Source organism: Dermacentor andersoni, chromosome 5 (assembly GCF_023375885.2).
Source record: "Dermacentor andersoni chromosome 5, qqDerAnde1_hic_scaffold, whole genome shotgun sequence".
Classification (NCBI taxonomy): Eukaryota; Metazoa; Arthropoda; class Arachnida; order Ixodida; family Ixodidae; genus Dermacentor; species Dermacentor andersoni.
Window position 1 is genome coordinate 116,651,520 of NC_092818.1, and position 15,994 is coordinate 116,667,513.

Consider the following 15,994-nt stretch of genomic DNA (forward strand, 5'->3'; position numbering starts at 1 on the left):
GGTGCAACTTCAATAGGGCCAGAGCTAAGAATGAGGAGCCCCCGCCACACAAGAATAGCCTGCCTGACTTTGTGTGCCAGGCATTGGAGCCTGTGTTTAGGCGGCTGAGCGATGATGCTCTGTTGAAGCGGTGCAGTGATGAGATCACGCAGAATTCCAATGAAAGCCTGCACGCCATGATTTGGGACCAGGTCCCAAAGAACCAACATGCCTCAATGTGTAGCACTGAAAGGGGAGTGGCTGAGGCTATCAGCCGCTTCAACCAGGGAATAATGAAGAGTAACACACAAATTGCCAATAGCTTGGCTACAGTGCGGGAACCTGCTTAGTGCTCCGCAGCCTTGAGAAGGATAAGAGCAGGCTTCTCAAGTCTCAAAACGAGCACTTGGTTGCTACTGATACCAAAACTAGGCTTGCAAAGCGCCACAAGCCATCAGGTGACCCTGCATACAGCCCTGGTCTGCTGTAGACCAATTTCATCCTGGGACAGTGAGCAGTTTTAGGTCATCTGAATAAATTAGCTGTTATGGTTCAGCTATAAACATTGTGTAAGTTTGTTTATCTGTGGCAAGACCACTTTATTACACAATTTGAATTGTTCTTTAGAGTATAGGGCACTGAAACAAGCACATGAAGGTGGTAGATGTAGTTTCTTATACCAACCCTAGGGGTAGTACGTGGCTTTATGGCAAGCTTTTGCAATTTGGTTTGGAGGGTACCATCACATATTTAGTATGGTCTTTCTCTTGAACAACAGAGCTACACAATGATGCCATTCACACTGCTGTAGCTGCATTCTAGCAAAAGTTATAGTTATCTCAAACTTCAAGTGCGTTTTTCTCAGTTCGATGTTTTTGGGCACCACACTCAGCCTTACGGGGCGTTTTTCTATGTCTTTTTTGAGTGACACTGACAAATTTGGTATTATTGTAATCGTGTTCAAAAGATCTAGGGGGTGATGCTATTTATGTCACTCTAGCATCATTTTGCAACTTACAAGTTAAGATGGTAATGTGAGAAAATTAAACAAAATTAATTGCAGTAAATGTTGGTTCATTTTTTTGTCCATAATTTACTTTCAAATGAATAAAAATAGCATCACCCCCTAGAGTAGGTCTTTGGCATTGAGGCTAAGCACTTGCTTATTGTGTTTGGCTAGGCGAAATTGCCAAAAAGCCCCGTGAGAAGTACCCTTTAATTTTTTTAATATCTTCAACTGTACCTGAACCGGTGCAGCTATCAAAATTCTGATTACAGATTTGAAATCAGTGTAAAAAACTGATCAAGACTGTGAAGTTTCATTCAGATCGGACCAAGAATTAAAAAAAAACATTTTAAGACCCACTTCCCCCCTTAAGTGGCAGTGGTTACCATGCAAATTGTACATATTATGTAATCGTTCTTATGGGCTTTTTCCCCCCGCTTTAAATGAGCTTGCTTGTGGTGGTGACCATGGTTTAACTGCCAACATGACACTGCAGAAGCTGCGCAAGTACAAAGTTAAATCTCGATATAATGAACTTCGAATATACAGTCGAACCCCGCTACAACGAACGCCGCTTCAACGAAATGTCCGGTTCAACGAATAATTCTCAGTTCCCTGTCAGCTGCCCATAGGAGTCAATGCATAAATATCCTCACCACAACGAACACTTTTTCTTATGCCGTTCCGCTTTAACGAAATCTGACGAAGTAATTCCAGGCTCGAAATTTAATTTGCTGCGCAGGAAACGCAATTTCGAACATTTTGCACATAAAAAAGCGTCTGCAAAGTTATCATCGCGCGTTGGCACCGCAAGAAACTGCCGCTGATGACCGAGCATGGGGGCCGCCATTGCTCGATGGCGACGGCGATGAGACTGGCCTACCTTTGGGATTGGCTTGAAACTTTTTAGCCGCAGACAATCCAAAGCCGACGCTCAGTCGTCTCGTCAGTCCATGCTGCATCTTGGCGCCGTCGGTGCGTAGTTAGTGCTGTTCGTGTTGTGCACGTGTTGCGGTGTTCGATTTTTAGCGTGCTTTCCGACATGGCGCCGCCATGTCGAAAGTTTTTATCCCTGGAGGATAAAGCTCGGATCCTGGCCGAAGTCGAAAGTGGAGAGAAGAAAGGTGACGTTGCAAAGAAGTTTGGGATTTCTCCCAGTTCGCTGTCCACCACCTTGAAGTCAAAAGAAGCAATAGCGCAAGCTCTTGCTTCAGGCACATCAGCCAAGCGGAAGAAGCCGACGCCGTCGGCGCACGAAGACCTCGACAAGGCCATGTACACGTGGTTTGTCGAGACGAGGGCGAAAAACATACCCATCAGTGGAAACGCCGTGCAGCAGAAGGCCCTGAATTACGCTTGCCTGCTGGGGATTGATGATTTCAAGGCGAGCACAGGCTGGCTCAGCAGATTCAAGGCCCGCCATGACATTGTCGGCAAGACGCTCTCTGGCGAGTCGGCATCGGCAGACACAGGCAGCGCATCCGCCTGGATCTCCACAAACGTTTCGGCGTTGTTGAAAGACTATGCGAAGTGTGACATCTACAACGCTGACGAGACAGGCCTGTTTTACGAGATGCTGCCGTCTAAAACCCTCGAAATGAAAGGTCAGCGTTGCCACGGTGGGAAACACAGTAAGAAGCGCGTGACCGTGCTGCTGTGCGCCAATGCGGACGGATCCGACAAGCGCCCACCGCTAGTCATTGGGAAGAGTGCAAGGCCCCGTTGCTTTAAAATAGGAGCCTTCCCGTAAAATATGTCGCCAACAGCCGCTCCTGGATGACGCGGGCCATTTTCTCCAAGTGGGTCGCGTCATTTGACTGCGACATGAGGAGGCAGGGCCGGCGGGTGTGCTTATTGCTGGACAATTGCTCCGCCCATCATATTCTGGATGTGGAGCTCACAAATGTGGAGCTGAAGTACTTTCCGCCGAACTGCACTTCGATCAAGGTGTCATTAGAAGTTTGAAGTGCGCCTACCACCAGCGAGTGATGCAGCGTCTCCTACTGAATGTGGAGACCGGTCGCGACACGAAGTTAGACCTGTACATGGCGCTGCAGATGATGGCTGCTGCGTGGGCTGCAACTGGACGGCCAGTTATCGCGAACTGTTTCACGCACGCTGGCTTCAAGCTCGGAGATCCAGACACCGACTCCGCTGAGGATGCTGCTGACTGCAACGGAGCAGTGCATCCGCCAGCAGACGTAACTGCGTCCTGGGCGGCCCTTCAAGGTGCCGGAAGTGTGCCATCCAGTGTCGAGCTGGACGACTTCATCGACGCTGACATCAATGTGATCGCCCGGGAGGAATTGAGCGATGAGGACATCATAAAAAGTGTCCGCGACGACGGGGGGCAGTCGGATGACGACGAAGTGCCAGACCTGCACCCACCGGCCACATCTCGCATACTGGATGCGTTCGATGTCATCAGAAACAGCGTAGCTGTGCATGATGACGACGACGTGATGCAGCTACTCGCTGAATGCGAAAATCGAGTCATGATGCTCCTAGGAAAAAAAAAGGAAGCAGTCGACACTGCTTGACTTCTGGAAATAAAAGTTTGTTTGTGGTTTACCAGTTCAGGTTAGCCATATTTTTGTGAATTTCACAACAACGAAATTTTCGCTTCTACGAATTTTTTTTCGTGCACCGTCAATTTCGTTGTAGCGGGACTCGACTGTAACGAGATTCTTGAGAAAAAGCAGCATTGAACTTTTCGTAGCCCCTCGTCCATAGAACACCGTGTAATTAGAACCTCAGTATAATGAAGTGCATTTGTATGCTATTTCACTATACCGAAATTTCGCTTCCACTACAAAGGAATGCCTAGAAAATAAATGCAAACTTCCGCGGATGCAGATGGTTAAATGATTGAATTTCAAGCGGTTGCTTGCAAACGCACTTCTCGAATCGTGTGCGGCGCAACAAGAGCGACCGCCAAAGTGGAGTCGCATCACTTTCCGTATAAAGACCAAATGCGATAAGATTCTATCGTGCCCTGCGCACTTTGTGCTTTGGGTGTGAGTGAAAGTGTGTGAGGGTGAGACAAGAAAGATGGTGGCTTCTCGAGTGCCACTTTCCTGCACGAGCAAAGGGAAAGAGGGGGAGGGGAGCGAGATCACGTTAATGTGATCAAGCGCGCGCGAGGGGCGAGGGAGGTAATTTGGCGTGCGTCACAATTTCTGGCGGGCGTCTCGGCCGTGCCTGCGTATGGCTATAAGCGTGGCTGAACGCATATGCATTCACGCACACTGCTTTAGAGGTAATCTGCCACGTGTGTAAAGAGTGGGCGTGCTGTGGTATCATGTAAGCAGTCTTACCGCGCATTTAGTATTGGAGGTTGTGTAATCTCGAGTTTCAACGACCTGTTGGACCGAGAGGCAGATGGAGCATTCGCTTCCCGCTGCCGGTACTTTTCCTGATAGGGTCGTCCCAGTGCAGGCGACGCTATCAGCCGTGGGAGTGGAGTGCACGCAAAAGCATGGCAGGCTTCACTTAATTCACTGTACTGCCGATGTGAAGATATCGTTGACATGGCATGAAACTGTATCATTCGTTGCCGACTCCCAAATTCATCAAAATGGATTGTTTTCGCATTCAAATTTGCTTTCTTCTATTGCGCAATAATTCTGAAAATTCTGCAGCCCCTTTCTGTGTAAGAAAAATTTATCGGCGACTGTACTTATTTGCAAAAAAGTCAAATTTCAATAAATGAAATTTTTATGTAACGAAGCAAATCACCGATTTTATGTACTTCGTTATATCAAGGTTTAACTGTATTGTGGTCATAGAGGCCTCACTCACGTGCACACGCCATCTCCTGTCACAGTACAAGTACCAATATGCTTAATAAGTATACTGGCAGGAATTCAGAGCTTTTTCGGATGTGCCTGTGGAGATTTGAGTCCCAGAGGGCCCCTCACCAAGTCTGGCCATATTGAGCTGACAAGTGCAGAGCATACATTGCGTGATAACAGTCATGTTTGCAAAGTATTATGTCGCTATGCACCGTGGAAAGACCTGAAATTTCAAACTGAACATTGTTTTCCCTTCTCGCGGCCGCCGCGATCCAAGCTGGAGGATGACGTACACCTGCTAGTGCGCCTACGTACACGTTACGAGCAGTAAAATGTAAAATAGCACTAAACAACAGGAGGAAGAGAGGGACACAGACACCAGCGCTGACTAACAACCAAGTGTCTTTATTCTTCCAGTCAGCATATATATACTCCGCCACTATCTCAAAGCACTGAATCAACAGAATTCAGCATGCACAAGGGGGGAAAATTCAATTAATGCAATAGGAAGGCAATCTCCTTCGGAAGGAGGGAAATAGAGGGAAGGCTTACACATGCTTCGCCACCAACATGAATGCGGAAAGCTTCGGAAATAAGATGTGCACAGTCATCGCGGTATTTTGACAGGTAGGTCACACCTTTAAGAGACGACTTGTAGCTGCATTCATTGCAGTGCAGTGATAACTGCATTGCAATAACTGCAATACAGCTGGAATTCATATGATCACATGCGCTACAAGAATTAGGGGGAACGAGAATGTAGCAGATGGCAGTCCCTGGCATTGTTTTATAATTATGTTACCCTTAGATGTACATATAAAATCTTCAAGTTTGAGGTGGACTCCAGAGCGCTGTAATCTCTTGTCAGTAGAGATATCACAAGAAGCCAACCAACACTGACACCATGGACAACATAGGGGAAATTACTTGTGCTTAACCCTTTAGCTGTCGGACCTTTCTGGCCGTGACGCACCCCCAGTGTCGGCTTGGTTTCAGGGAACGAGCATAACAGGGAATGAACATAGCAATTTATTTTTGACTATGATTGGTATACAAATAACATAGTCAATGCAATATGCACATTTCAATGTTCTGCAGCTGTTATTAGTAAACATCATCATCATCATCAGCCTGACTATAACATCCGTTCAACATCCGAATCTGACGATACGGAACTCATCTCTTCGTCGCGTTAGACGCAGTCCGAGTCCAAATCCGAGCTCGGCTCGTATTCTGAATCGTAAGAGCCACCGCTCCAATGAACAGACGAAGGTCTCGCGCCGCTCAGCTATCCGAAAGTAACCGCACGCAGGGAGGATGCGCTTTCAGTCGCCCACGCAACGGAGATAAATGGGACTTTGTGTGATCAAGAAGAGGGAGATGGAAAAAGGCTAAAACAAAGTTCGAAGGGCTTTACGTTTACTGCTGCAAGTCGGAAGCCAGGGTGCGGCGAGAGAGCGAAAGCAATCGAGTCACCCTTTTCGGAGAGGCAACGGCGACGCGTGCGCCTGAACTTGACGCGCCGTAGCAGACGCACCAACAGAAGAAAAATAAAAACCTTCAAACCGGCGGAGATGGCAGAACAACCCTTGAACCCATAACCACACGCGCACGACGCACGATCCAGTAAACGCGGAGCCACCGTGCCACCCAGCAAAAAGAGAGGGAGGCGTGGCAGTCGCACCGTACTCTTCAATACATGTACTAACACAGGTCGGGGCGAAAATACGAACTTGTAGGAAGAGTCAACAGATGGCGTGGCCAAGTCCGGGAGCGGCAGCTTTGCGCTCAGGCGCGAAATTTTGAACGCGCGATAGAGAACGTACCGGTACGTCAGTGACACTGTGGGGGGGAAGCGCGATGACGTACCGGTACGTCCGTGACAGCGAAAGGGTTAATAAATGAAATAAAGAAACGATAAATTAATAGAAATGAAAGTGGATGAAAAAACAACTTCAGGAACGATCCCACAGCCTTCGCATTTTGCCCGCAAAAAGCGAAGGTTCTGGGATCGTTTCCCACCTTTGGCAAGTTGTTTTTTCATCCACTTTCATTTCCATTGATTTACCGTTTCTTTATTTCATTTATTAAGCACAAATAATTTCCTCTATGTTGTCCTTGGTGTCAGTGTTTGTTAGCTTCTTGTGATGTGACTAATAAAAATCGGGCCCTTCGGTTAACCCCTTTCTTCTCGTTTGTCTGTAGAGAAACATTTGAGCAGACACAGCCTACGAAGCCTCCATCGTTGGCACAGCCAGACTTGAATCTTCACAATTATATCTGACCACCAGCCACTGCTTGGCATTATAAATCCAAGGAAACTCCTGCCAAGCTCTTGTCACTTCGAATGATGAGATGGTGTCTCGAACTGTTGACATATACAGCCAATGGCTGATTTTTCGGACTCCCTAGCGGCCGCGAAAACGTCTGAAAAGTCAGGCCGTCCGAAAAAACGAATATATGCCTTTTACTGCCCCTAAGGGCTCAAATCGCCACAGGCATGCCCGAAATTGCTGTGAAGGCGTGCCAGCACACTTATTAGGCGTATCAATGCTCATACTGTGACAGGGGATGGCCAGTGCGCACAAGGAATACATCCTGCGACTTGGGCTATTCCACAGAATATACCACACCAATCATCACCTCAAGAATGCATTACATGCTGCTCCTCAGTACATTTCAGCATGCACCGATCATACATTCATGGTCCACGTCCCAAGTTCGCATACAAACCTGCACGCTTATTCCTTTATTCCAAGGACAGTGGCCAGCTAGAACCGCCTTCCCACATCCATTGTCAGCAACCCTGTTCCATCATCCTTCAAAACCGCGATTTGCGCTTATTGTAGACAATCCCACGCCTCTCTGTAACACCCTACGTGCAATTGAGAGTATTGAAATAAGTAAACACTGCGTCCCGTGACAATTGCTTTTTTCCACTTCCGGTTTGCTTCACCACAATACTTCATGTATGATTCACCTCGTAACACTGCTGTATTGATGCGAAGCTGACTTTCGGGAACCAGCAGTATGCAACGCGTCGTGCTTTCCAAGCTTCGAAGCCATTAGTGAAGATTACAAAGGCAGAGGCGGCACAATTGCTAACAACGGCGAATTGTTTTAATGAAAAACATGGCATCAAACAACAAAAAGCTTGGTAGTGAATATCTAAGTAGCTAGGCCTAGCGTTGCTGCAGTGGTGGCTACGACTGCCAGCGGATCTGCATGTGAGAGCACCTTTTCGAGGTGGCAAGATAATCAAAATGGCTGCGGTGATGGCTTCGATCAATGCCCTTTCGAACCTGCGGTCATGGCAAAAAGTAAGAAAAATCGGACGGCGAAGAGTTCTTGCATCTGAAATTTCACGTTCTTTACATTAGACAGTTTTAGTTTAGCATAATAGAGGGCTTAGTGGGATTGACATGCGCATGTGCAGAACGCTAAACCACCCATACCATTTAGCCAATGCCTCCTTTACTAGATGCCTGCCGCGTTGCTCGCTTTGTCATTGTAGCGGATGTTCCCTTAGTTCTGCATAAATTCCGGTAGATGGCACTCGTTACATTTTCAGCTTCCGCAGCAGCGGTGGCCAAATTCTTCTGCTGGCACACCAATAGCGCCAATATGTGGGGGCATCGGCTAGCGAGCGTTCTTGCGAGCATCCAAGACAGCCGCAGCATGTGATCTATGTTGCAGGCGTGTGCCATAAGTGGTGCTCGTTGCCTTTTTGCGGAGACGTGGAAAGGGAGAGGCATCTATAGTAAAGGAGGCATTGGTAGTGTATGCACGCTTTGTCTCAAATTCAATGTCATTGTCTTTGCATGGTCTACGTAGTTTACGTAAAACATGGTGGTGATCCTGGCTGCCCGCTTCGAACTGAATTTGGCATTGTTTTTGTAGAATTCACTTTGTTCATAGCAAATGACCATGTAAGCGGCTTTCGCTTTGTCTCGGATTACTTCAACGACAGCATATTATAGATAACCTTGAAAAGTTTTTGAGATCGCTTCTCGTTTCAAGCTCGTCTAAGGCTAATGAGAGAAAGCTTCGTGATGCCAGCGCCACCTATCAATGAAGTTGAGAAATAGGCACGGCAATGGCATATGGCCTCTGAGATCGGAAGATTTCAGAGGCTATGGTAGACAGCTTATACTATTGTTTAGCCGCAGGTCGGTGGACATGGAAAGCACAAATAGAATGCGTTCCTGGCTTCCATTGTGCTGCCTCTCGCACTTTCTGCACGCACACACAGAAGCACTTAGATGCACCATGTGCGCAAAATTCAAAGCGTCATAAAATAGCGCCCCGCACGTAGACTACGCTATCACGCTATACTAAAATTTGCTTTCCGCAAAGTTTGTTTGCAGAACGGTAACGCTGTTTCCCTTAACCCTGCTATTACAGTAACGTTAAACTAAAAGTGTCTACTGACTCTATGGGATACCATGGCGGGGCTATGAAGGCGTTCGAAAGATCGGGCGTCCGGTAATCAGTCGTTGACTGCAACTAAACCTCATTTATAGATGAGGGAGCCACAACCGAAATGCTGATGTCTTGAGTACGCTCCCACTGCAAGGAAATGATGACGAGTCATCCCCTGCTTGTGGTGTGTTGATGCTGGAATGCCTGATTGAACCTCAGCTACTGCACAATGCATTACTAAGTTGGCAGAGAAAGAAAAAACTTTCAGCCATGTTTTTCAAGCAGTTGAGCATGCAAGCCTTATGTAAGCTGAAAGGCTACTACTTTTGGCTTTAAGTGAAGATCACCTTGGAGTTTTCAACACTTCAGGAATGCTTACTGTGAGGATCTAGAGTAATGATCTCAGCAGACGGTTCACTTTGGCCACAGAGGCATTGTATCCATGAAACCCTTTGCGAAAGCTTATGTTTGGTGGCTTAGTCTTTGCAAAGATTTAGAAAAAGAAGCTATTCATAGCTGTTAGCCATGCCAAAAGAACCAACAAGGGCCAGCAAAAGTGCCAGTTCCCAAGAGGCTTAGAAAAATACAGCCGTGGGAAACAATTCAGAGAAACTGCAAGAGCCATCAAATGCTGCAAGTTCCTTTCAGTCAACTCACTCAGAAAATGGCTGGAAGTTCAACAGATACCAAGCATTCGATCCAAGCTACTAATAAAGCGCATGAAGAAGTCCTTTTGCTACATTTCAAGTTCCAAAAAGGGCGGTCACTGACAACAGACTTCTTTGTATCCGAGGAAATAGAAACATCCTTCAAGAACAACGAAGTCAAGTGGCAAGAAGCACTCCCTGCCATGCTGCAAATGACCAAGTAGAGTACATGGTTTCTTGCTGAAGCAGGCACTCACTAAGGGAACAGACAGTCTCGTCTCCTGCCAAAAACATGCAGTGCTGACATTTGGATGCAAAATACCTTCAGATTTCACTCTCCTGAGGCCATCAGTCATGCTAGAATAAAGGCGGCACTACGGAAAAAAGCGAAAAGGTGACGTGCTGGATTTGCATAAGTCAACTCGTCTACATCAATAACTTTGCAGGCGACACTGAGCTTGGATAAAAGGAACTATTGTCTTGCAAGTTGGCCATCGTTCTTGGTCAATCAGCACCGACAGAGTTGTGGTGTGTCGCCACAGAAACCATGTCTGCACAACCAGCATGACACAACTGCAATTGACAGCACGTCCAGCACACCTGCCGGATGACCAGACTAACCCTGCAGCCACCATCACCACAGAGACACCAGGATGTCATCATCGTCTGGACTGCTATTGGGAGACTTGGTGACCCATTCTCAATAGGGAGGATTGTGTTTTGTGAATGAGTAATCCATTTAAGTTTTGGTTTTAGCCCAGACTTTGGGCATGCCACCAGAACCCCAGTGATTGCACGGAAAACAACACGCTACCGTGCCTCTCGGTTATGCTCCTGTTATGTAACCTTAGTGTAAGCCCTGCAAAGCAACAGAGCAGATGTACTTAACATTTACAATGCCATATAACTGCCACTTAGGCAGATGTCTTGATTGTGCAGCTGACCTGGCTATGGCATTCAACACCAAGCACGCCCAATGCACCAGTGTCGACAAGCTTTTTGTCTGTGTGCCTCTAGATTGAGGGGAGTAGGAGAAGTGTTGCACATTAGACTGCACTGATTTTGGGATTGGCCCGTATTTTTAGACTGCACTATCTCCGGGATCGGCCCAGGAAGGAGGCTAGGAACATGCATACCCAGTATGAAAAGCAGGGGTAACTCCCTAAGAAATGAATTAATGTATTTTGTTTATTGGCCCAAGGGCCAGGTATGGCCCAAGAGCACCAAACTCCCTAAGAAAGATACTGTCTTTAAATTTTGGTAAATCTGTATGTACTTGTTTATTCTGCATGCAGGGCTTCCTCTGTGCATATCAACTCCCCTAAATATGAGGCAATGGCAGTGAATAAGCTTACCATTTTAGTTAAGCTGATCTTGAATCTTTGAGCTCTCCAACTTAGTGTCAAGAGTTATATTTTTATATGTTCTGACTGCATCAATCTATTCTTGCAGCATGTCTATGAAGAAAAAGGAAGCACCCAAGTGATACGTTATGATCCAGCTTTAGTGGGAAATAACCGGCTCTTGTGCAAGACAACTAGGCTGTCAAGATCCAGGACTTAGACAAGGTGCTTGCTGTCACGAGGTGTGACAAAGTATCTTCCATTCTGCACATTGTTGAGGATTCCCTTCTCCGTGCTTGGCCTTTTGGGAAAGGAAAGGGTTGCATAGACGGCTTCTGGTGGTTCAACGTGCCTGACATGCAACCGCCCTCTTTCGTGTGCATTGAAAGAACTCTCGCAAAGTGATTTATTCATCTCTTCCTTTTGGATGCTGTGTCCCGGGCACATTTTTCTCTGCGTGTGTCATAGTGTCCTGCCTCTGCTACAAAAAGAGGACACAGAGAGAACACTTCCATTTTTTGTTCAGTGAGACCTAGCTCCCTCGTTTCTGATGTTTGTGGTTGCGTGAGGAGGGGAGCTACTGTTTTGTGTGTGTAGTGATCACTTCTTTTGGCCTTTTTGCCTTAGATGGCACTGCCTGATCGAAAAATTTAAAAGCGCCATGTTCTAAATAATTGCATCTGCAAGAACCGCATACATTTTTTTTTTCTTGTGCCAATTTAAGGTTGAACTCTTACGTGCAGTTTGTTATAGAGCGTCTTAATGCATGAGGCCTTCTAGGTGGTTTATATATATATATCCAGCTTCTGACATTTAGGAAGCTGTAATAATAATAAAAAAGGGCCGCAGCTTCATAAGGCTTTGTTAAGGCAGCATGATGCAGTGTCAGAGAAGCATAGTACCTGCTTAGTGTGGTTGTACACTGCATCTAAGTTCCCCTTCCCCCGTGGGAAGCATTTGGAAAGTTTAGTTCCAGGTGCCTTTGCGTTTGTACTGGAAGAGATGCCGGCATCTAGTCATTGCTCTAATTTGTGCCTGCATGAGTTCATTCTGTTCATGGTATTGTATGGAGGTCGGAGTAACAGTTGCAAACTGTGAAGATGATGCGATTGCCTGTTTACTGTTGTCTTTGCCACCTTCTCCACTCTGTGCTGCTTTTCTTCAAGTTGAGCCTTGGCGCATCTTCAAAGTATGTGAGTTCATGTTGCTCCGCCATCTGAAAGAATGTTGGCATGAACCAAATAAAGGTACCAGACATCCGTGAAGTGTTTGCAAAGTAGTGTTACCTTTTGTATTGTGTCATGTGAAAGCACCTGCAATGAGCTGGTCTTGAGAGGCAAGTCATGACCTGCATCATTTCTCCTGCAAGGCTTTGGTGATGGTACGTGGCGTGTGTATGTGTGTGGCCAGTCTGGACAGTGGTTTTCATACTACTGCCTAGCCTGTGGCAGAAAGCATTTGTACATTGTGCCGAATGCTTGGTACCCTTGTAGTGTGAGTAATATGGAGTTGGATGAGGTATGTGTTGGCTGTAACCCCTCTTGGAGAACCAAATGGTCAGAAATGTTTTGTCATTGGTGTTTTAGCATAGCTTAAATGTACTGGCATAGTCTCATACTGCGGCACCAGGTGATGTAGACTGGAAAGGCATAGGTGGTGATGACTGCTTGTGACATTGCGTTCTACACCGCATTTGAAATGAAAGCTGTGGTGATCCCTTGTGTTGCGCGACACTTCTCACAGCCGACAGATTTTTTCCTAGGAAATCTGCGCAGCATAGTTGCCCATTGCAATAAGAGCTCTACGCATTTTCGTTTAAAGTATTCTCACAAGATGTTTCCATCAGCATTGCTGCTCCTGTGTGCATCTTTCTGGTTTCCACATTACGTTTATGTTAGTGCATCTACGCTATGCTAAAAGCTCTCTCTTGTCAGCAGTTGTTGCACAGAGCTTCATCGAATGTTGTGACGCAAGACTTCTAGCAGCACAGTGAATCATTTAGAGAGCACTTGTTTTTTGTATGTTGAATGTCGTGAGAGTGGGGCATTGATTGCAGAAACACTTTCCTACGAGCTATACTAGGCAGTACAGTTTGTCATGAGCATGTCTACTCATCATATTTTTTTTTCCACTGTTGTCTGTTCTACAAGTTTACTTATATGTGAGAAAGAACCTTTGCTGATGTAGGCTTGTTCGTGAGCATTTCACTGTTTACTTTCTTTGGGCATCCGGCAGGTGTAAGGTTGTTGTGCTATGTTCAACCCTGTGTTGTAGCATTAATGCTTTCAAGCCTCATTTTTTTCTTCCTGTGCCAGTAAACACATTGTTTTCAGAAAAGATTTTCAATAAATGAAACCTGATGGACTACAGTGCGTGCACATAGCAATTCTGTTGTTCCTCTGATTTGCAAGGCTTGAATTTTGCAAACAAATGGTATGGTAAGATGTAAATGTGTTTTCTGATTTGTAGTAGAGATCTCTTAATAAATGTTACATTAAGTACATATTTGTTTTTATAGTTACTAGTATTATACGGAATGGGCTGTCTTGCGCAGTGGTACAAAAGCCTGTAACTCTGTCCTTGCTTGAGGATTCAAAGCATCTTTAGAGTGACAACAATGTGAAATTATTGCCACAACATATGTGTAATACTATTGGTTTTGCATTCATTGTGCACTCAAACCCAGTTATAATAAACACTGTTATAGTACCAAGAATAGCAGCGGATACATCAATAGCTTCTTATTCTAGGCTCACAGTGAAAAGTATTGCATTGAAAAGGTGCATTAATACAGCTAGTTGCCATATTAATAATACGTTTTGATATGTTATTGCCACTCGATGTTTAATTACATTTCTTGCTCACTTAAACATGTTAATGCCTGAATAGTGGGCCGGCAGAACTAGGGGATACTAGGCACAGGCTTCCGTGTGCTTCAAACACACACATGCTTTCTTTATTTTTTGTGATGCAGTGTTTTGGCAACGTGTGGGCTGGTGTCGTGCGTGCCATTTCACATTTTCTTAGACCAGTGCATTATGCTGCCACTGGTCTTTTGGACTTGCTCATGGAAAAGAAGAATGTTGTATTGTATTAAAAGGTGTGCAAAGTGACTGACAGCTCCTGGATCCACAGGCGATGTGGCTAATTGAAGATCAGTTACAAGAAGTTTGTGTAAGTGCAGCATCAATTTGTGAGTACAATGATAACATGAAAATTACAGCATCTATGGGGAATTTATACAATATCATCAGTAGTTTGTGAGCACAATATTAATATGGTGACTGGTGGCTCCCCGAAAGAAAGTCTCTTGAGCAATGGTGCACTGTTTGGCAGACATTTCATCAAGTTAGGTATATTCCAAATTTTTGCACCAACACAGGATATTCAGCTGCTGTAAACGTTGTGGACTATCAGCAGGCTAAGATTTTTTTGTTTCGCCTGTTAAGTGTTACACCTGAGTTTTGGGTAAAACTGATGAGGGATAGGGTACGTTCTTGTAAATTATTTTGTGTGCTAATGTTTTGCTTTTATATTTCCTAACGATATTAGTATTATGTTGAGATTTGTGATAAGTTCTATGGATGGTGCATTTTTGGGCGCTGATGCAATGGCTCGTATAGCTCTCTTTTGCAGGATGCTAACCACTGAACAATATAAACCATACATGTAGCGCCATGATTCTATGCAATATGTTTGGTAAGAGTGAAGTACGTTAAAATATTGTCGCATGCCGAGAGACAAACAAAGGAACTACGATGTATGTACGATGATGATGGGAACCAGCTTGTGCCAAGCCCAGATGCCCATCTTCCTCTGCGTAATGTCTCGTAAGCACCTGTTGTATTGCAACACAACTGCCGGCAGCAAAAGCGCCGCCCTGGTGCCATTGAGGATTGTGGACTGCAGAGAGGTTCAGAGCTTTAGCCTGGTGACATGGGCAATATCGCTGGTGGTCGGAGCGGAGGAGGTTGTGAGGCTGGCTGAAATGATTTCATAAATGACATCTGTGACTTGGCAAACCACGCGATATGGGCCTTTTTAACAAGACGGGAGTTTCTCGCATAGGCCTACTCCACAGGAAGGCATCCGAAGGAGCACTAGGGCACCCGGCAAACAGTGTGCTTCCTGGTGAGAGAGATAATAGTGAAAGTTCTGGTTCTCTTGCGACACTGATAGTCGAGAGCATGCAAGTTGTCAAGTGCATGCAGTTGTCAAGCATATTGACTTGTGGAGGTAGTTATCGATGGTAGCAAGGTGTCAACCGGGAGAATCGGTTAACGGCCATACAAGAGGTAAAATGGGGAATAGCCAGCAGTATCAAGGTGACAAGAATTATAGGTGAAGGCATTGTACGGTAGAGCGAGGTCCCAGTTGCAGTGATCGGCTGAAACCGGACCAGCACATCTGCAAAAGTCCGGTTCAATCACTCGATCAGGCCATTGGTTTGTGGGTTGTAGGTGGTAGTAAGCTGACGCTGAATAAAGCAGACCTGCATGGTCATCAATGACCTTGGACGAGAAAGTACGGCCTCAATCTGAGCATTTGATGTGAAGCTCCATGCATCAAAATGGCATCGGGTAGCAGGAAATTGGCCACGTCCATAGCACCGCTGGTTGGGAGAGCGCATGTAATGGCATATCTGGTCGGGTAGTCAACAGCAACACAAACCCACTTGTTCCCCAATGCAGATGTCAGAAATGGTCCCAGGAGGTCCAAGCAGACATGACCAAATGGCTCTACTGGCATTTCAAGTGGCTGTAGGTACCCAGCGGGAAACAGAAATGGCTTCTTGCTCTGTTG

At 45.8% G+C, this 15,994-nt stretch overlaps 2 protein-coding genes across 3 annotated transcripts in view; both read left to right on the top strand.

The window, feature by feature from the left end:
- LOC126531068 (upstream stimulatory factor 2-like) overlaps positions 1-13,694 on the top strand; it is a 31,386-nt gene extending 17,692 nt beyond the window's left edge. For both annotated transcript variants that reach the window (XM_050178453.3, XM_050178454.3), the window contains exon 7: positions 11,301-13,694. The gene's annotated coding sequence lies outside the window, so the exon portion shown is untranslated. The remainder of the gene's footprint in view (positions 1-11,300) is intronic.
- On the top strand, positions 2,028-2,735 carry LOC126532052 (tigger transposable element-derived protein 6-like). Its single transcript, XM_050179747.1, has one exon. The coding sequence runs from the start codon at positions 2,028-2,030 to the stop codon at positions 2,733-2,735; it is 708 nt and encodes a 235-aa protein (XP_050035704.1).
- Positions 13,695-15,994: the final 2,300 nt, after the last annotated feature.